Here is a 22,304-nt window from a genome sequence, read left to right as displayed (position 1 = left end):
TGTTCCTAACCATCGACAGTACAACTGGATTAGCTGACTGTTTGCTCCTTCAGGGGAAGGAGAGAGAAAACAACACAATAATTGACAGGGCTGTTGAGTGAAAAGCCTCAAACTCTGAGAAAACAATATACCCTACAGACTTTCGTGCTGACACGATACCAACATCTTAAACTTTGATACAAGTACAAAATCAAAGGATATTAAACCTGGCATAAAGAGCCTTACTTGAGAATTAAAAACATTTTATTACCAAAATGTGCAGGTTAACTCCTGCACACTGTCTAAGCTGCATAAATACTGGCAATGTTTCAATAATGAAATGTTGGCAAGGTTTTTTTGCAATCTAGACAGCACATGCACAGATAGTTGAGCTACAGTTAGAGCTCAATTAGGATTAGGGATGCTTGATATTATCTGTGTTTATACTCATATCGGCAGATAACAGCTCAAAAGCTTCTGGCAATATTACAGCCGTTATGTTGGCCGTATATATCAGCTTCAGAAATCAGATTTCAGCCTTAAATAGCAGTAAAATATCTAAGTGTACCATCAGGTGTAGGTCCACCAGGGCCCTGCACATTTTGAAAGAAGCCCTAAATATAAAACTACTACTAGACTTTCTACTTCTCTGATCCTCTCTCAGCTCTGCTCGACTCACCAGACACTTGGTGTTTTTTTAATTAAAAAAAAAAAAAAAAAGATGTGTATGTATTGATATTGGGGTCAATATTGGCTTAATGAAATTGGACATACTGGGACATCAGACACTGACAAAAATCCAATTACTGCATCCCTAATTAGGATATCTATATGGACTACTGTACATGCCCTATTAAAGTAAGTATATCCAACTCAGCTCTCCTCTAGTCAGCTGGTCCTGCTAACAAGTTAGCAAGCAGCTGACTAGTTGTAAGTTCAAATGGTGAAAACATGAACAACTTTACAGCTCTGTACATTTCATACATGCCCAAAGATTTGCTATTAGTGGGGAAAGTTATCCCTCCAGATTATGGTGATATCAAAAGACAAACCTATCTCCTTATATACAGCATTTAGGCTGTTTGACGTCCGGTTGAAAACATGGCACGGAGGATGTGGTGCATACCCAGAATGCCTTGACCACTCTGGGTCAGACTGCAGTAGCAAAAGTAAATCAATCTTCAATCACATTATCAAGGTGTGGTGGTCTTACTTTGACCATTTCAATCTAGAACAGTTTTAGTTGATCTAATGTGTTTATGTGCATTGTAAAAGTCCAGCTTATGAAAGTCAGACAAACAAAATAATTTGACATCGTCTAACTGCATGTAAAGGTATTAAATTCAAAGGGAACACAGATGGTCTCTCTTTTCAGCTGGTTTCATATATGCACTCCTGAAAGTGTCTACAAATTCTAGGCAGAATGCACCTGAAATCCTCCTGATCTTGTCGTTTTCACACCTGGAGACTATCCTTGTTGGACAGGAGTGAGGCCGGGGGATATTTTGTGGCAATACATATCATAGAAAGTTAGGTTGGTGGTGAACGTAGCAAAAGAGCCATGATACGGCACTATAATGAGAATATTTTCTTTGAGATCAGTGCTGCATGTTGTTTAACAAAATCACAGTATCTAAAAGAGCGGAGAAGCATACTGGCAAAGGGAACACAAGATGTAGCAGCTTAACTACATGCACAAAGATCGCACTTGTTGCATTCATAAAATCAAATGTCCTGTACCATTTAGAAAAAATAAATGTCAGCACCCTGTGCAACTTGCCCACAGTGAATTCTCTTTAATGTTAACTAATCAGTTCTCACATCAGGTCACTCGGACGTCATGCACAAAAGTCTACTTAAGATGCTGGCAGAAGAAAATCTGAATCAAGCAAGGGCATAAAATTCTGGCCATGTCACATTCCCTGATGCAGTTTCAGGAGTTTTGTGTAACAGCTTTGGGGTTAAATATATTAAGATGTGTAATATTTCAGTACTTTTCAAAAATATTTTCTTAATTATTTTTATATTCTAAAAATATATATTTATTTTTTTTACATTTTTATTTCAATATATTTTTTATATGATATTTTATTTTGTCTGATTTTACCTATTTTTTATTAGACTTTTTTTTTTTGTTTGTTTTTGCATCTATTCTGCTGTTGCTAACATTTTCTGTTCACTGTGATGGTCTTTGGGCTACATGTTTTTATGTATGAAAGGTACTATACAAATAGATCTTTTTTTTACTCACAATGCGGTCTTAAGCCAAAATTCAGGCTTTATCTGACTTTTTGAATTTGCAACGAGCATGACATTGGTTAAAATACCCTGAGCAAGGACACTAGTTGCAGTGGAGAACTACTCTCATGTGAAATTGAGTCAAACCATTCCAGCACACAGCCTTCAGTGAACATTTGGCAGCAGGTCTGACATAGGGAGGAGGAAGCAAGGTTTGTTCTGGTCAGTGACAGTGTAGGTCTGCTCGGCTTTGCTAATAAAGTCAGTTACCTGCCCAAGTGGCTGTTAAGTTGAGCAGATTCAAGTGACACTGCTAAAAAACCTGTACATGGCTGGTGCTAATTTTTAACCCCAAATGTCTCCATTTTCAGTGGAAACACCATAGATGACAACTAAATAATTTCCACTTGAGCTTGATTTCAAAACTTTCTGTTCTCAGGCATCCAAAATGCTGTCGTTTTTTCAACAAACCGCCAAATTGCAACATCACTTTGGTTTTCAGGGGAAATTGTTGTGTTAACGGGATCTAAGAATGCAAACTCTCAGAAATAATTTCTTATAGTCTGCTATTTTATTGCTACGACAAAAAGAAAGGCGAGGTAACAATGACAGTACTGCTACACCACAAAGCAGTGTCAAAAACACTTGTTTGTGCAATGGCTCCTGGGTTTTGTGGGGCTTAAATGTTTAAATGCTTTGATGAAACTGTCCCCTGAGGGGTTTTGTTAAACAGTACAGCTTAAATGTATTCTCTGATTACTTCAATAAATATAAGGAGTTAAATAAGGACAAACTTATGCATGTGAATAATCCTGTATTTTCTTCAAAAAAGCTGTAAAGCAAGGGTGTCAAACTCAAGACCCGAGGGCTAAATCTGGCCAGTGGCACAGTTATACCCGGCCTGCAGGATCATACCATGTTATTATTATAACTGACCCAGTGGTACAAGGTCTGCAGATTTCCTATAGTATAAGAATGTAAAAGTAACCTTGAGGATTTAAAATATCCTAGTTAAGTCATAATATTTGAAAAGGGTAAAAATAATCTGAGTCAGGACTGTTTTTATTTCATGTTTTCAATTCTGCATTTCACAACTATGACTTATGATTATGACTTTTTATCTTATATCAAGACCTTTTCAATTCAATTTTTTCTATTTTAACTTATATTTTGACCTTTTAGAATCAAAATTTTAAATTCAAAGTCATATTATGAGCTTTTAAACCAATTATTCTGAATTTAATCACAGATTTGACATTTTCAACTTTCTAACTTTGACTTTTAACCCCCATTTATTTATTGACCTTTTTAACTCATGATTTCAACTTTGTATCCCAAATATTTGTCTTTTAAACTCAAGACTTCAATTTTTATCTCATATTTTGACCTTTAAAACTCATGATTCTGACTTTCTATCTCACATAGTTGTCTTTTACAAATATTATTTTGACTTTTAACTTTGTGTTTTGACCTTTAGAACTCATAAATTTGATTCATTTCATGATTGATCAAATTCAGGATTTTGACCTTTTAAAATCCCAAATCATACATCATTAGTGCAACGTTGTTCCCCCCATAATTCATTACTAGTGAAAATAAGGTTGACAGTTTCTGGTTAAATGTTGACCCTGTTAGGCTCTTGGGTTATACCTAAGATCAGCATCACACCTCTGCTGTAGAGGGATACTATTTCGCAGATTTAGCTGATAATGTTCCTGTATTGATTTTGGCTTAGTGATTAAAGCTCTTACTCAGTGGCATTCCCGCCAAATTGTAACATCATAACAGAAGTAGTAAACCAAAAAAAGGCACCGACCTGACCAAACATGCATCCAACTTCAACCTGCTCTACAACAAACGTAAAACCACTTGTGCTCATCCACATTATGTAACCATGCAGCTGAAATCCTAACATGACTTCAGAACATTCAGAGCCACGTTCAGCCTTGAATGAGAAAAATGCACCTAAACACCTCAGTATTTACAACCAATGTAAATAAAAGTAAGTAATTAATGCACAATGTTTACCCCAGTCTGAGTCATTGTGTACTGCACCTCAAAGTGCACCTGGCAGTACCACTGGATTAAATAAATCCTCCTTCGTGTACACATATGAAGAGAAAATATGTTGCCACACAGGATAAGTAAAGCTTTATAAATCAGACTTTGCTGCTCTGAGCTGTAAACCTTAAAGCTCTTACACAGACCCTCAAGCTCCGGCTCAGGGCCTGCTTTGACAAATGAAACTGTCTGACACGGACAAAGCAGTGTGTCCATCTCCGTCGCAGCAGTAGGTATGAGCAGGGAGAGAGCGTGCAGACAGAGCAGGGTGCCCCCACCCCACCCTCCTGAATAAAAAAAAGCAGCCTATGACGGGTGGAAACAGCCAGCTTCAGAGAGTCTAAATTGGATAATCTATCAGCACACAAGCTCTCTTTGTTCCGTTTCCCCATAAGCGTCAGACACCGTGTGACCAATCATTTCATAATTGGGCACACTGTGATAGCCCTTTTGTAAAACTCCCCTTGTGGTAATGTTTCCCCTCTCTTGTTGTTCTTTTTGGTCTCCAAAGTTCTGCATTGTCTGGCCATCTTTTGACACATGTGCAGGGGAGAATTCCGTTGTAAAAATTAGATCCAACCCAAATGAGCATTATCTGACAATTGTAGTTAAAAATCCATGATTTGTTGATCCGCACTAATGTTTCTAGTAACTGAATTGCTCACGTGTGGTTAATACTCTGATATCTGTGCCTGAGGGAAGAAGCCTTGTGCGCACTGCTGTAGTGTAATTAAGTAATTAAATTGCCAACTATTAAGTACATCAGCATTTTCATTTAAATCAAACTGAAATGCAGCATCTTCAACTGTTGGCTTGATTAAAAAAAGGGAACTTGTCTGCAGCTGCTGCAGGTCAGTCATCATAATCCACTTGGAAAATGCGTGGAAAAATCCCCACACTTTGTAGAAAGGCCCGTTTGCTAAAAACATTAATCCATTGTTGAAATCTGTGTTGAAACCAGCAGGATAAAAGCTAGTTAGCTAACTAATAAGGTGACATAACATTACATTATGACGTGTTTAAGGTCTGGATGGTAAAATGACTGTTAGTCAAAGGTGAATTAAACATGTTGATATGTTCAAATGTAACTTGATGAAAAGGAAATTTAGATTCTGGGGAGAAACTTGTGTATATAGACATGTTTGGAGGAATAATTTGCTTTCTTAGTGATGTGAATTAATTGCATCATTTTAATAATGCAGCTGAACGTGTTAATTTGACTGCTGTTTTCACTTTAAGTCTTGGTCTTAAGATCACAATGTTAATAAGTTTAAGTCACATTTTGGTCATTTCTACTAGGGCTGTGCAAGTAACTGAAAATTAGATTAAATCAGAATATGTCCTAGTGCAATGTTCTGATGCAAACAGTGCAATTGATTTACTTAAAATGTGTGTCCAAAAAAACCACTTTGATACATTTTTGCAGCACAGATGTTATAGTCTACACATTATGCAAATGTTCAAGTGTCTTTTTAAGTAAACTTCACAAAAAAAATCCTTCTTGTATTTGTTTGTTGTTTCAGTTAAACTGATAATAGCATTACTTGATTATTCCCGTCAATAATACAGTACAATAATTGATATCAAATTGTCAATATTAGTCAAAATAATTATTTTTCAAAAACCTTTCATCCTGAGTTCAGTCTTCCTTCTATTTGTTGGTTATGATATAGAATGATTTATTCTTGTGTTAAAAATACACAAGAGGGGGACTTAAAAATAATCACATATAAAAGCACAGTATTAGGATTATTTTCCCAAATTGTTCAACCCTAATTTCCACCCTTGATTGATAAAATGTTCTTTTAGTCAACCAGAACAGTAAAAAGTAGCATTTACTTCAGTGTAAGTCCATAGAAAGTGATTGTATTTTAGTCCTTACTTATATTCAAAACATTCTCTTTGCCTGAATCTGGTGCCAAACAGACTTGAATTCAGCATTTATTTTCAACATAGTTTTTGTCTTAGTTTATGGACTAAAATGCTTTTAAGTTTAAGTCACTTTTTAGTTGTTTTCAACCTTCTTCTTCATAGAACGTTAAAAAAAATGTCACAGTCACATTTTAGTCCCCCCCTGTCTATTTCACAAAAACTGAACTGATTTTTCATATTTTAGTCATCAAAGATCTGTTCTGTGGCAGTCTTAAGGCCGCAACATGCCAGTCAAATTTTTCCGTCAGAATTTTTTGTACGTTATAAAGAAAATTGATCTCATATTGTTCTAATCATGTTTGCACACTGACGCCAAAACTTCCTTTTGTCAATATTTTTTTGGAACAGGTTCAGTTTTATGCAAATTTTCACATCAGTCCAAGCCATTTCAATGGTAATTGATGATTCAGTTCAGCGCCTGCTGCTTCCTTCTCTCTTTCTCTCCCACTTACTCCTTCTCTCTCTCTCTCTCTCTCACACACCGAAACCTCCCTTTGAACACTGTGATTTGCCAGTGTATTATGTGGACATCAACTGTGGAAATATAACAAATAAAGGCATCAGTTTGTTCTCACGGCCACCTAACAGAGACTGACTATAAAAGTTGCTCTCCATCTGTCTAACTTGGCACAATTGTGATGTGTGAGTCTGTGCTGTATGAAGCTCTCTGTTAGGATGGATAGATCCAGTGTGAATTTTGAGGAGTGACAGAGCCACAGGCTAATCCTCACTGCTTATTTATGTGGCAGTACGAAACAATTTGTCACTTTCTACAAATATTCACAATGGATACAAATAAAACACAGACTTAGTGTGCAAGGTTCGAGTGCAAAATAGAGATCCGTACAATGCGTCTGGAAGTGACGGTCTCAGTGTGTCAAGGCCTTAAGTTTTATCTTTCTCATGAATAAAAGGTAACTGACTTTTCATAGCTTAAGTTAACAACATTGACATTGCAGGTGACTTAGTGTTTTTCAACCCATGACTAAACATCATGGTTTAGCCCCTTTGAGAAGGCTATTTTTTCAGTCTACTAACAACTTATTCACATAAATTATCTAATGTAATGAATCAATCACAATATTGTGCAATTCAGTTGTCCTTACTGCTGGATACTTGTTGCATTGCTCCTTGGGAGGTTTTCATACTGCTCTGTTGAACAGAGTTAAATCTGGTATTAAAGTTGCCTCAGTATATAAGTTGCCATCTGTTTTGTGGAACCCCCATAAGGGAAAAAGATTTAAACTGACCTCCTGCGTGATAATTTCCATTTGAGTTTGTAAGTCCACCACATTAAGTTTCTGCAAAGTTTACTGTATGGAGTTTGTGTGTCTGCTAGCTACAGTCCAGTAGTTGAGTTCTCAGCCTGCAGTGATTGTTGAGAGACAGACTCACAGCCCGTCACCTGTTGTCTTTAACTGAGGAGCGTTTCAGTCAAACCTGCACTTCACAAGGTTTATTTATGTAACCGTAAACTCCTTATTCTCTTTAAATGCAAGATCATGAACTAATGAAGGAGAAAAGCGGTTAAAAAGAGGCGCCAATTCCAAATAAAGTGGTGTATTCTCCAGGAGTGAAGAAGCTGCTTGCAATAAACGCTGAATGGGATGAATTTTTGATCAAGTGTTCAGTGTGTGACACTGAGAGCTGAATGTACTTGTGATAATAACATCATGTTTCTTGGCACTTTTACCCACGTTTAATTTGAGTATGAAAGCTACAGCCAGTTTTTAGATGAAAAAATAGGTATTGAGAGTGCAGGTTATACACTGAACATTACAAAAAGTAAAAGCATGTTATTGACTGAATCAGGATGACTTTTGTGCTCCTTTTATCAGGTTACACTGCCACCTGTAGGAAGTCTCAGTGAACTATGGGCTAAGTATATTTACCAACTGTTAAACCAGCTGCTATGTTAAAATACTAAGTATAACTAGTTTTTAGTGCTGGAAAATTAATCGAGACTCAATTTAGATTAATGTTTTGGCTTTCATGATCATGGAAACAAGAAGTGATTAAACGATAACTGCGCCACATGCCATGCTGTGCTTATTTTGTCCATTCGTTTTGTGATGTCATGAATGTTTGATTATTTGCTGTGATATTTTAGCCATGAAACTATTTAAATTTGTATTCATAGTTATTATAAATGCTATTTTTGTATTTTTTTTTCACCCACTTATATTCATTTATTGCATATATTCAGAGTTGTTGAGTAATCCTGCTAAATTATCTTGATCCAAATACCAGTCAAAATAATTGTGATTATGATTTTTGCCATAATCAAGCAGCCCTACCTAGTATCATATCTTAGTGACCAATCTTACTACTGGAAGGTGATTTGGGTATCCCTAGTAGAAATATGGTCTCACCTGGATCATATAGAGCTGGGCGATGCGGTACTCCTCCACACTCATAGGCATGGGGATGCGGTACTCCTTGATGAGCATGGTGAATCTTGGAGGAGGGGGGAGAGGGGGGATAAGGGAAAAGATTGACAAGGGAAGGGGGAAGGGGGGGACAGAGGGAAGGGAGGGGGAGAGGGGACAGGAGAGACGCAGGGGCTCCTATATGTGACTTGTCAAATCAGCAGCTGTAGTCCACATTGATAGTTCCTGTGGGAGATTAAAAAAAAAAACATGAAGTACAGAACAGGTGGATTTATTTCCCCACAACAATCCAATGAGTAGAGTTTGTTAGATTCCAAACATGCTGTGGAGTTAAGAGCGCAGGTTTAGGTCAGAGGTGAAACTGTGCATCCATCTGCTGAGACTTCAGTCCTTAAATTGGTGACTTCAGGTTCAATTTCCAACCTCAGCCATTTATCACTCATCGTCTCCCACTCTCTCAACCCTGCTTCCATCTCTACCAATAGTCCTGTTCTAAACATACAATAAAAGCCCCAAAAATGAAATCACGCGGTTAAGTCTGGTGCCAGACCTCTCAATAAACCTAATTGTTCTTAAACCATGTCTCCAAGAACAGCACTTGATCTAAAGCAGAACTAGCATCAACCAAGGATAAACAGGAATCACAAGCAAAAAAAAACAAAAAAAAAACAGTCGTACTAATTCAAAAACCTGCAAAACTCCTCCATACGTAACCAAAGATCCATTCTTGTGGCTCACACTTGGAAGAAGGAGGTTGAGCCAGCAGATCATTCAGAAATAATCTCAATGTAGCGAAGACGAGCACAAGCGCTGCATCTCCATCCAGCGTCTCAAATCCAAGTAAGGCACTTTCCAGACTTAACTTCTCTTCTTATACACAGGCCACAGCTCAACATGTTTGTGTGTGGTGTGGGGGGCGTGTGGCTGTATTCTACGTGGATTCACCCCTGCCTTGCCGATGGTCCCAGCAGCCACCTTGTTTCTCCCAACCCTTGTGCAGCGTCACATGGGGGGGCTCACTCAGCATAAGAGGGATTACAGCTGAGAGGGGAACATTACATAACGTGGTAAGACCCCAATGTGCATGATCCAGGTTTCACAAATAGCAGCCTGAGAGTTGAACAAAGCATTGTTTTCAAACCACTGGGCAGATAGGGGTAGGTGTGGGCTATACATAACCAAAGTGTGGGTGGCGTGAGTTGCAGAAATCTGCTTTTGACTGCTGAGAGAAGAACAGCTCTACAAAGTGCAGCGCAATATCACGACTGAGCAGACTGTCAGCTGAGGTGAGGTGACAAATTAACCGAGATGTCAAAAGGAAATAGAGATATTCACTAATTTGAGGAGAATGGTATTGATTATTTATTAGGATAATCTAATCACTCATAGACAAAGACAATGAGCTCTATGATGAGCTAAAGCCCTGACAGAGATTTTGTACAAGCTAGCTTTCTCTTTGAAACATTCAAAACCAAAAAAATTAAGGAGAGTTTGGCCTATATTTGGTTGATGCAGCAGGATTGTGGTACTATATTAACAAAACAACAATACAGTCCTGATACTGTGGGCAGTGGAAATGTAATTATAAATGTCCTTACATGAAGCCAGAATCACTCCTATGGCACCAACATGACAAATCTCTGGTATAATCCCTCAAAATTTCCCACAGCATCACTTTCCAGTAGAAAAAAAAAAACAGTCCAGCTTAGGAGGGGCTTCCTGGAGTCACCATGGCTCTTATCCACCATCTGTTGGCAAGTTTGGTTAGAGGCTGATTGTGTTCTCTCTTGTAGTATGTTTTCTTTTGGAGGTTATGTATTTAAAGAAAAATCTACCTCATAAGATTGGACCAGTGGCAATGTTTTGGTACCAAAACAGACCTACTGAACTTGTTTAAAATTACACAATGTCTGTTATTTTAATGATTGATGGTACTGAAAAGTACAGAAGATTTTAAACACTACAACTATTGCATAAGACAGAAGGGTAGGTTCAGAATGAGTCAAAAAGTAATTGCAAGAAATTCCTACACTCTGCCTAAATTACAGTATAAAAGTGCAGTGCTTTTGCACAGGGATGGACAATACTGGATTTTTGCTGATACCTGTTATGCCAATATCATCAAACTCATTTTAGCTGGCACCTAAATGTAACCACTGAGGATGCACATGGTTAGACAGCTAAACTGTTAAATGTAGGTCCCTTCAGCATCATTTCAGGCTCACAATCCCAGACAAATGCTCCGCCTAAACTGCAAAGCACTCTCCTGCCACTAAGAGGCCACTATAGTTGTTCTCAGTGACTACTACCATGCTGCCACAATGCTCTTTAATCAATATAATAACCTCTAACTACTAGGCTATAGCACAAACATCTCATGGGAACAGCACAGTTTAGCACTACTCTAAATGGGGATAAAGTTGTCCTGAGGCTGTGATGACACTCAGCTCAGGAATGTAGACGTTAACCTGCAAAAGACATAGAGGGCCTGCTGTGCTAACACTGCCAACCTTAGCCACATTCTGCAAACCAAAGGCACATTAATACCACATGATGCTGTTTACAGAATGTATTTATCTGACTAAAGACTAGTTGGCTAAATGCAATTATATTTGCATTTAATCTGATGGTAAATTATACACCTAGGAATATCACTACTACACACCTTTTTATTTGTAAAGAACAGTGCAAGAGGGGCTGAGTCAAGCAGAGCTGAGAGAGGAGCAGGGAAGTAGACAGTCTGGTAGTTATTTACATTTGTGGCTTCATTTAAAATGTTCAGGGCTCATGGTGGGCCTTCTTGAGTGTGTGGCATCCTAGGCAACTACCTATACATTTTGCAGATATTTAAGGTTGATATATCAGCTATAAATATTGACAGATACGAACATTTCTGCCGACATTTATCTGACAATATCATGCTGATAGCATTGTACATCCCTACTTTGGTAATATTTTGAGCAATTTAAACAGTGTGAAGCAGTTTGCCTGCAAATTCACTGTAATTGAAAAAACAAGAAATTACCCAATTTACTGTAAATATTGTTGAGCTGTAAATAAATATTGTGGAATTTTAGTGTGGAATCACTGTTTGGTGTTACTGTCCTGAACCAAAAATGGTCTGGACCAGTCAGCATCACTTAAGAAGAATGGGGTGGTAGCTATAGGTGGGGTTTGGTTGTACTTAAAGCTGATAGCAATGGCTGCAACTAGTGTAGCAATTAACTCAGATATAGATATAGTATAGGGGCAGTTTTATCAGAGCTGGATCCCGTTTCAAATAAAGAGCAAAAAAACAACACTGAAAGCTTTTAGTGGCAGAAAAGATATTTTCGCTCTTCTTTAGGGCTGCTTCAACATGAGTTGAGATGTAGTTTGTCAGATGGCTGCTGACGTGGTAGCTATTAGCTTGGCTGTAGCTGTAGTATGGCTACAATTTAATCAGAACTGGACCACATTTATCCAATCAAAAGCAAAGAGCCACAACGAAAGCTTGTCTTGGCTGAAGTATGTTTTTGCACATCATCCAACCAGCATCGGCATGAATTTTATTCATAGAGAAGCTCCGCCACTCACACACAATGGCAGCGTTAGCCTGCAAGGCTCAGGGTAGTATCAGAGCCAGGCATGTCTACTGCCTTATTACTTCCGCCAAGGAGGTTATGTGATCGGCAGGGTTTGTTAGTTTGTTTGTTTGTTAGCAACATAACTCAAAAAGTTGTGGACAGATTTTGCTAAAATTTTCATGAAATGTCAAAAATGGCATAAGGAAGAACTTATTAGATTTTGGGAGTGATCTGGATCACCGTCTAGATCCAGGAATATTTTTAAAGGATTCTTTACTATTGGGAGATAGAGCTAATGGCGGAGGTCTGCGCTCTCCGAGTGCTTTTCTAGTTTTGTCTCGTTGCTCTGATTAGCCCATCATGAATGTGACAGAAAGTTGGCTCGGCCACCCTCCAAATTTTTTTGAGAAGTCCTCCATTTCCCAAACATTTTGTATGGGAGGTTTCCTAGATAGACTGTTGATTTATCTTTAAATGAAAGGGTTAATAAGAGCAAACAAACTTTACACCACTACTGCACAAGCCAGTGTCCCGGCTGGGCCCCGCCCCTTCCTATTGCGTTCTCACTGCACTACCCTCCATAAGGACAGGATGAATTATACTCTGCAGGACAACGACTCGGCCTGTCCTTCTCCACCTGCAGCAGGTGCTTACTTACATGCTGGGAATTGTTCTAGTTAAAATAGGGTTACATGGTCTTCCATACATTTTTAATACCATATCCTTGCTCTACACAAAAGCACAATGCATTGACAAAACGGGAGCAGAGCGCCATACTGCTGAAAATAACTGCACTCGTGGGAGAGGCTGAGATGAAACTAGGCTAGCCTGGAGAGTCCTGGAGAAAAGCCTGAGGCTCAGAGGAGCCTGTGAGGCCTGGAGATGTTGGTGACAGGCTTCAGAGGGGAAGGTCACAGCGCTCATCCTTGTTGACAGTGTGGATAATAAACAGCTACGCGAGGATTGTGACAACAGTTTGAATGCTGGTTACAACTGATGCTGCAACAAACTCCCCAGTGTTTGAAGTCATTAAATGTGACACGTGGAGATTCAGCTCCTTTTACTGTCTGATTATCAGCACAATAAATGGCAGTATACGAGCCAAAGTCCAGCCAGGTAACACAAACAGACAGCACACTGAAGGAAGTGACATCAGGTACATATAGTAATGACAGGGAGGTAAAGACAAACAGATATGGAGAAGGAGACAGGAAATAAAACAGGCAGCAGAACAGAGAAACACTGTACTGTCACAGCGTTTCTCTGACAGGAGGGATGTGTTAGGAGCTGGGGATCATTGAGCTGCACAGAGCTCTGTTCGGATGCTGAGGCATGTGAATTATTTGCTGCAATGCAAGCAGGATTATGACAGCTGTTAAAGCTACAGAGAACTTTTGCAGAAAATGTCTGGTTCTTTTTTTAACTGATAAAGGCGAATCAGGATACCTCAGATTGCAAGCTTATTCAATATTCAGGAAAAAGCAACAGATTTTTCCTGATCACATTTAAAGAGAAGGACCAGAGGATCTGTCATGTTTCTCCTTCTCAACAACTCAAATAAAGGAAAAAAATATAATATTTAGTATCAGCAAATATATACAAAAATGATAAATTCAAAAGCATTGTTTTGCTATCTATTTGACTTGTAATATCATGATTGCTGTTACTGATGATTTCCAATCACAATGTCACTTTCCCTTTTGGAGTGAACTCTTTCTGACGTCATGATTGAAGCTCTCTCTATTAAGGCAGAGGATTTAAAAACAGCAGCAGGCTTTGGGACGACCTCCCTTCATGCCCACAGAAACTCTTTCTAACTGTAGTTTGATGCCAATCAAATGACGGTTTCCACACTAATGATTTCAGGCAACACATGCTGAATCAAGAGATCACTTAAATAGAACCTCTCTCACAAAGTGAAGTAGGCTAAAAGAAAGCAACATATCATGCCAAGATCTAAAGAATTTAAGAGCAGATGAGAAACAAACTCATTGACATCCATCCGTCTGAAAAGGGTTACAAAGTAATTTTTACGGCTTTGGGACTCCAGTGAACCCGGTGGGAGCCATTATCCACAAATGGAGAAAACTTAGAACAGTGGTGAACTTTCCCAAGAGCGGCCAGCCTACGAAAATGACTCCAAGAGTGCATCAATGACGCAACAAAGAGGTGACAAAAGAATCCAGAACAACATCTGAAGAAGACCTGCAGGCCTCACATGACTCAGTTAAGGTCAGTGTTTGTGATTCAACGATAAGAAAGAGGCTGGGCAAAAGCGGCATCTATGGGAGAGTTCCAAGGCCAAAACCACTGCTGACCTAAAAGAACACGAAGACTCATCTCACACTTGACAAAAAAAAACAACTCTTTTGCGAAATACTCTATGGACTGATGAGACAGAAGTTGATCTTGTTGGAAGGCTTCTGTTCCATTACATCTGTTGTAAAACTAACAGAATTTCACAAGAACATCACACACAAGATCCTTATGAAGATTCAGCTAGTTCAGTGGTGGTTATATGAAGGTGTGGAATGACATTAAGGCCAAATAGCTAGCATAGAGATCTTGTTTTCCTTTTTATATCTCTCCCATTTCTTTTGGCCTCCCCAAGCAGAGGTTTTTCTTTTTTCTTCCCCAGGCATGTCCAGATTGCTGGGTTTTGCGATTTTAGTTTGGCTGGAGGTTACTGATGATCCAGTTTTCTGGTTTTTGGTTTGGATGTTTTTATAGGTAGATGATTTACGTAAGGCAGCCTCAATTATGGAGAGGTGCAGGTTAAACAGCCCATTGGTGGTTGGTCAGACATCTTTACATCTTTTTTTTTTTTTTTTGTTTGTTTGTTTTGTTTTTTGCTGGGGTCCTCCAGTCTTTTTGTGATTTTTTGTTTTTGTTTATTTTATTTATTTTCATTTCTTGAGGTTTCACCTGATCTTTGCTTGAGCCGAGCTTCCTGCAAATTGCAAGCTTTTTTCTTTTGAGTCTAAATCAAGCTCTTTGACAAGAATATCACTGCAGTGGCAACATCAGTCATGGAGGATGTGGTTGAAGAGAAAATAATACTAGAAGTTAGATTTGTGCACACTAATAAAACAGCTACAGCGCATTCAGAAAGTATTCAGACACCCTTCACTTTTTGCAATTTTCTAACTTTTTTAATCATTAATCAACACTCAGTGCCCCATCATGACAAACAAGTGAAAACAGAATTTTAGAAATCTTGTTTAAAAATCAGGGACCAAAATATCACATAGAATAACGTTCTCAAACCCTTTGCAAAAAAAAAATAAAATTTAGCTCAGGTTCCTCCCATTTCTCTTGAACGTTGCTGAGGTGTTTCTACTAGGCCTGAACGATTTGGCAAAAATAATCTAATTGCCCCCCCGAAAATATTGCCATTCCAATTTAATATCCAATATTGTTAGGTTCCTCGTATTGTGTGTTTTTCAACAAATCCAAGCAATAAATCATTCTATCTTACAACCTACATTTAGTCAGGAACACTTCCACCATACATTTAAACATTTTACCGCAAAATGTATCTATTACAGTGTTACTTTGCAAAGAAAGCTCTGCTCTAGAGATGCTCCCAGGGTTGGTCAAGCAGCATGCACTGACTTTCCAGACAGTGTGTTGCTGGAAACCCCCATATGAATAGATACACTTCTGACAATGTGCATTGCAAACAATTAAATTATTCAGAAGCAATTAATCCATAGTAACACAAATCTGAGTATGAGGGTGCAGCTAGCTTGATGCTATAAAGGAGGAGGCTGGGGTGGAGGAGGTGACTCTCTGTCAGCAGCAGCGTGGTGCATCAGTGAAAATGCAAGCAGGGATTAGTGAGCAGTACGTCATCTTTAAATGGACCACTGTGTTGAGAGAAAGCGCTGTGATTGGCTGTGGGAGCTGGGAGCAATAATTGGTGTCAGCTGGCTATCAGCCTAGGCTAGGCTGGCTATCTGCTGTTGCAAAAATGACTGTATTAAACTGGTATTTTGACGTATTTCAAGTTAAAGCAATATTGCAATGTCTGCGAGTTGTAAATTTCAGCATGCCATATTGCGATTTAATTGGAGAACACCTGTGGTAAATTAAACTGATTTGGAAAAGCACACACCTCTCTATAGAAGGCCTCACAGCTGATGATATTTTTCAACTGTAGCATCAGGCTGCAACATAAGAAAAACAGAAAAGTTAGGGGGTCTGAATACTTCACAAATGTACTGTATGTAAATTAGTTAAGACGTTCCTGAATTGGGACATATTACACAAAAATGCTGACAACATTAAGACAACCTCATAACACTAAGACCCTACGTGTTTGGTGGCATTTCTTTCTTTTGTTCTTTGTCTTTTCTTTACATAGAAATAATTGTTTTATCTTCAGTTAGAAGACATTTAATTCAGCAGTAATGTAATTTATATTACTGTTGGAATAGTGATGAGTAATGTCTAATGTATTACCTTTTAAGAGTAACTAACAGCACTGGTATAAATGAGTGTCAGTTTGGATCATGGGCATGTTCACATAATACAACTACTGTAGCTGTAACTCAGATTTAGGGCCTCATAGTCTCTTGTTTAACAGAGATTAATGAGATTCCACATTAGCTGGTTTAAGGACTCTTACTGTTCCACAAATACAATCCTAGAGTCCACTTCACGGCCGTTTTCCAGGCACAGACCTGTCCTTAAAAAGCCATAAATCCCTGATGGTTTAAACCCACATCCTCTCTGACTCTCTCCTCTGTGATTGATGCAGATGCTGGGCACAGCTCACATCCTGTAATGCACGATCCACCGGCAGCCATGAGAGAGAACTGGCACCATGCTTGACCCAGAAAAAAGCACTCTCACTCACACAGCTTAAAAATAGCCCGGTCACAATAATCCTAGCATACGCAAGCAGAGTGCCTGACGTTGTTTGTTCAGAGAATATGCTCATTCCCTTCTAAAAATACAGTCTGTGCTCCCCTCTAGGCAGTGACGCAACAGCAGCACACCCCAGTGCACAGCGCTCATCACACAGCAGCCTCCTATGTTCCAGCACCTCTTTCCAACAAAATGATACCAACGATAGCCACAAACGCTCCAGCTAAGAGTGGGATTTGTACTTATGTTCCCATACTTTGATACTGTTCGATTCCGTGTATAATTCATATCCATACTGTTCCATTTTTGCATCATGTTTTAACATGAGATTTTAATACAGGTGACCACCTGTTGCAAGACAATGCACAAACAGTAAATTACTGTGATTGTCTTGGAAGATGTGCTGATCTACAAAAAATCCTTCAGACAAGACAAAAAGCCATCCCTAAATGATGTTAACTCTTTTAATCCTCTATTTACAACAGTTTAGTCAAAACCTCTACAAAATAACTGGTGTTAAGTGTTGTTGTAGTGTTGTTGGTGTTAAGAGTCAGTCTGGCAGAACTTTACAGATAAAATGATGTCTACAAATAACCTCAGCAGTCATAAGAGGGATGCCAACTAAAGCCACATTAAGTAAAAGATTTTAAAAATCTAAGGATGATAAAATGTGCAAGACCCACACATTATGACAATTAAGATCCATGATATCATTGGCCTGATATTGGTATTGGCAGATATTGGCTTAAAAAGTGATTTATCAGTGTCCAATCTTATCTTTCAAAGCACTTTCAAAACAAAAAGATGAACAAAGTCACAAATGAAGAATTGAAATGACTAAAAGCCAATCCAACAAAATTGCAAATTCAAAAATAACAACAACACTAAAAATTAAAATATTCATACCAAAAGAAAAGGTGAGTATAAAAAGTAATCTCTTCAGCCAAAACAGGCCAAGTGTGGGACAGCTGATAATGTGGGGCAGAGTGGACAAACTGTACATCTGATAAGGCTGGGTTGCCCCAGAGTTTCAACTTTGACCTTGGTACAGTCCGAGGCAACTGATCACTTGATCTGATGGTAAAATATGACGTTTCATAAAGTTAGAAAAATAGGAAGGAGCTATCAGTATTTGTGGATATGACCATTTCTGCTGATATTTACAGTTAATTTTAGTGGTCAACCTATATTGGTATTCCGGGGCTTATACTGATACCAGTTCTTAGTAATGAGACGGATAACCATTAAGCCCAAAACACACCAGTGCCTAAACGGTGCACTGTGTCATTTGATTGCCGTCCTTAACAAACACAAACAGCCAGGTGGCCAGGTGCTTGATATCAGAGCTGAAAGCCTGCTCAGGGATCACCTCCTGCCTCACCGAGTAAGTGAAATAATGGTAGGAGCAGTGGTATTTCACCAGCAGATGAGGCCTCCAGTCTATTCTACAGGTACTAATTAAGATATCCTGGACCTTAAAACTTGAAAACTATGCAGCATGCTGTTGTGACGCTTCCCGGTCTGCTCACTCTTATTGGCCCTCAGTCGGAGTCAGACTGATCTGGAATCATAAAAATCAAACATGTTGGACATTCATTATAGAAGATCAGAGAGGCTCAGACTCAACTGGGAGTAGTAAAATGACCATAATGGGGCTCTAGTTTGGCTCAGCTGGTAAAGCATGCACCCATATACAGAGGCTAGAGTCTTCACACACTGGTCATGGGATTGATTTTTGTTTTTTAATGGTTTGATGCATATCTTTCCTTGCTCTCTCTCCTCTAATTTCCTGTCTCTTTTCAGCAGTCCAATAAAAACACAGTCATAAAAGCCCCAAAAATGTTAATAATTAAAAACATGTTTATAGCCATGGGACTGGGGATGGAAATTAGCCAGGGCTATAATCCCATGTATTTACATGTAAATGTCCATTAATGCATATTGTCACGTTTAAAAAAAAAAAAAATCTCAATCTCAATATTAAGACCACACATTTGAGGAATATTTGGCAAATAAATGGTTATGACAAGCATCAATTCAGACTACACTGCTCCATGTGTAGTCAGCTTTACAGAACAGGAAAACCTAGCAGGCTAATATTTAGAACCATCAAAAATAAGTATTTAGTTTGCTGAAAAAAGGAAACTTGGGCCCAAAATAGACCCAGTTATCTAAAGGTTTGTATCCCACTTAGTTAAAAACAGCAGCGATTTGATTACTGATAGCGCACCAAGCCATTTACTTCCATCTAAATGTTTAATCCACCACACTCTCTGAGATCCATTCTCCCTGCCTCTACAGGCTGCCCTTGACCACAAGAATAGAGGAGAGCACTTGTAGTTTAGTGTCTGTCTGAAAGTGCAATAAATATCTTCAGACTGAAAGCTACGAGTCCAGCAGACAGGCTGACCAGCGGACAGAGAGCAGCAGCTGAGCCCTGCTGTTGACACAAAGCAGAAAAGTGAGAGGGAGGTGTTGACTCACAGGAGACCTTCTCCCTCAAGGCCACAATGGTGGTGCCCCTTTAAATTTAGCTCTGTTTTTAGGACTTTGAGTTACAGAGGAGGTGGTGAATCCCAGAGCAGCCAGAAAAGGGAGGGGAGGGGGCAGGGGTTCCCTCATGACCACCTCGAGGCTAGACCCTTTTAAATCACAAGTGGAAAATGTTAGCCCCTGGCCCGCCTAAAATACCAGAGATCAGTTTCACATGGCGTTGCCTTGTCACCGAAGAGACAACTCTAGCTATGACAACCGCAGCAAACACGGCGTCGGCACTAGACAAGAATCCTTGATTGAGTTGATGGGCTTATGCACCAATCCAGTTAAAATGTCAAAGAGCTAAAGACAATGCTGTTAGAGCTGATCTCTGTCTGCTCTGCGGTCCCAGAGAGGGAGTTAACCGCCAGTCTGCAGTGGCCAAAGACAGCTGTGTGACTTGTTTCAAACAAACTGGGAAAAATATCACCTTTCTGTCCCAATCAGTGTCTAATAAGGCCAGAATGTAAGGCATTGTTAATCATGAGTATAAATATAAAGTTACTAGCACATTTAACTGAATGCTAAATTGATTTATACCATTCAAAATCTGCCCCCTCAGGGCCGAATGAGGCACTGGATATGCTTTCTTCCCTTCCCTTCTGTTGATCGATTCATATAAAATGGCACCCTCAGGAGCTTCTGTTTTATCTACACCCTGTTTGTGAAGGGTGCAAAGTATTCCTGACATGCTTGTTAAAACTTATATTTCCCCCTTATCCTTCATAACACTCACTGCAACTCAAATGCAATATTTCTAACCAGTATACAGTCGTGTGTGAGCATGATTTTCAAAATACTTAAAAATCATTCATTGATAAAAATCAGCCAATTTCTAGTGGGATGGAGCATCTGATCAGGATGGCTCCTGGCCGCCTCCTGTGGAGATCTTCCAGGTACGTCTAATGGGGTTTTTCCCTTGCGCTTAGTGGCCTTTGCTCTACTTGGTTTGACTCGGCATCGCAATCCAGCGCGGCAGGGGATTCACTATTCTGCCACAACCAAGCTAGCCAGTTGAGGGCACATCTAGAGCTGATGTCACAGCGTTTTGAGTCCTCATCGATCTCAATCACATCCACTAATACTGCACCTGCTGAGAGTCACATGCAATTCCCGGATTAACATTTCTTTATGACATGACAACAACTAACAAAACAGAAAACAAAAGACAGGAGTTAGAGCTGAATGTTCCTGTCTGATCTGATTGTCTTTGCATCATCTTAAAGCAAAAATCAAACATTTACTAAGCTCAGACTGACAGCAGAGCATGCCACTCTTTTCCCATTGGCTCTCTCTCTCTCTCGCTCTATCTCTCTCTCTCTTTCTGCCACCAATGAACAAACAATAATTTATGCTAATCATCAAAAAAGAGAATTTTCCTACATAGAGGTTAAAGAATAGTCTTCTGAGGATTAATTTACTGGTCTTTAGGATAGCATAAAGTAAACACAATCATATTTTTGGAATGGGCAAAAAGAACTTTATGTTTTAGAGCACAATGCATGCAGGAATCAGACCACCATTGTTAAAGAGTAGGATGCAGTCAGTGGGAGCAGAGGCAGGGATCAAACGTCTCCTTCCTGGGATGAAAACGTAACGGTACACATGAGCACAGTCTGACAATCTTAAATAAAAACAAAGAGATTGTCCATTAATGGCATTCCCATTTTTCACAATATTTCTCTCCTTTTTCAGTTTGAAGATGCAATATAAAAGTCTTTTTCACCATAATGCAAATAAAGTCTTAAATGTTTACAAGAAGTTTCACAGTTTGTGGATTCTTTTAAAGCCAGTATTTGGTAAATGTCTTCTTACTTGCAACCATAAATTTCATCAAAAGATATGAATCACTTCTACAAAGACAATCAGGTGTTTTTCCAAGGAGAGGTGAAGGAAAAATCTAATCTTATGTCCAAGGTTTTTACAATTAACTGCTTCACATCATTCTAAAAGTTACTAAGACACGGGTAGGACCACAAAATATGATCATAGTCTGCAGAACCCCACCCCACACACCCCCAGCAAGAACTGTGACCAATTTAACTTTGATTTCTGTTTTGGGGTAAAGAATCGTATTAAGATTTTTCCAGCAGAAATCACGCCAGAATAAAGAGTGTGTGGTGGTAGACTGTTTTCCCACTACTTTTTCACAAATTAACTGTTTGTAATCCTGCTTCTGCAGATGTCAGGTGTAGCCCATCTAAAAGCTGTTCACTCCTACCATTGAATAACATTAACATTTGGACTGGAGCTGACTCTTCTTACAGTCACATTCAGTGGTATTCCACAAGGCTTCATACTGACCTCTTTAAATTCTTTGTATATATAAATGTCTTCAATTTAATATCAAAATAAGCTCTTTTCATGCTATATGCTGATGATACACATATTTATCACAGATAAAGAGGAACACAAGCTGATTGCTTGCATGAATAGTCGATGGGTTGGATTTGTGGCTCAAATGCAATACACTACCTGTTAATATTGTGCTTATATGATCTTTATGCCAAATTTAAAAACTCTCTCAGTTTAGATGCATCACATTTTCATAGTTAATAATATGTAAAGTTCTTGTTACTAATGATGACAAGCTTAAGTAAAATTTTTAACACATCCTGTAGTAAAAAAAATAATAATAAAAAAAAAAGATTTTATGGCTCTTAAGACACTTCTTACCATGGAAAATTTTGTGTATCTTTATTGCAGTATTATATATCCTTTCATCTTCTAT

General features: G+C 38.8%; 1 protein-coding gene across 11 annotated transcripts in view; it reads right to left on the bottom strand.

Moving 5' to 3' along the window:
• Nucleotides 1–22,304, bottom strand: part of LOC121509716 (membrane-associated phosphatidylinositol transfer protein 2-like) — a 172,163-nt gene that overhangs the window by 116,913 nt on the left and 32,946 nt on the right. For 8 of the 11 annotated variants that reach the window (XM_041787320.1, XM_041787329.1, XM_041787327.1 and 5 more), the window contains one exon: nt 8,583–8,825. In XM_041787320.1, coding sequence (XP_041643254.1) covers nt 8,583–8,660 — 78 coding nt within the window. In that variant the 5' untranslated portion in view covers nt 8,661–8,825. Of the gene's footprint in view, nt 1–8,582; nt 8,826–9,290; nt 9,408–16,283; nt 16,336–22,304 lie in introns of those variants that run through there. The other 3 variants (XM_041787322.1, XM_041787324.1, XM_041787326.1) reach the window with 3 other exon arrangements.

The sequence above is a fragment of the Cheilinus undulatus genome, linkage group 5, assembly GCF_018320785.1.
Source record: "Cheilinus undulatus linkage group 5, ASM1832078v1, whole genome shotgun sequence".
In the NCBI taxonomy this organism is placed as follows: domain Eukaryota; kingdom Metazoa; phylum Chordata; class Actinopteri; order Labriformes; family Labridae; genus Cheilinus; species Cheilinus undulatus.
Note: the sequence above shows the minus strand (reverse complement) of the source record. Positions and strands in the feature narration are given on the sequence as shown.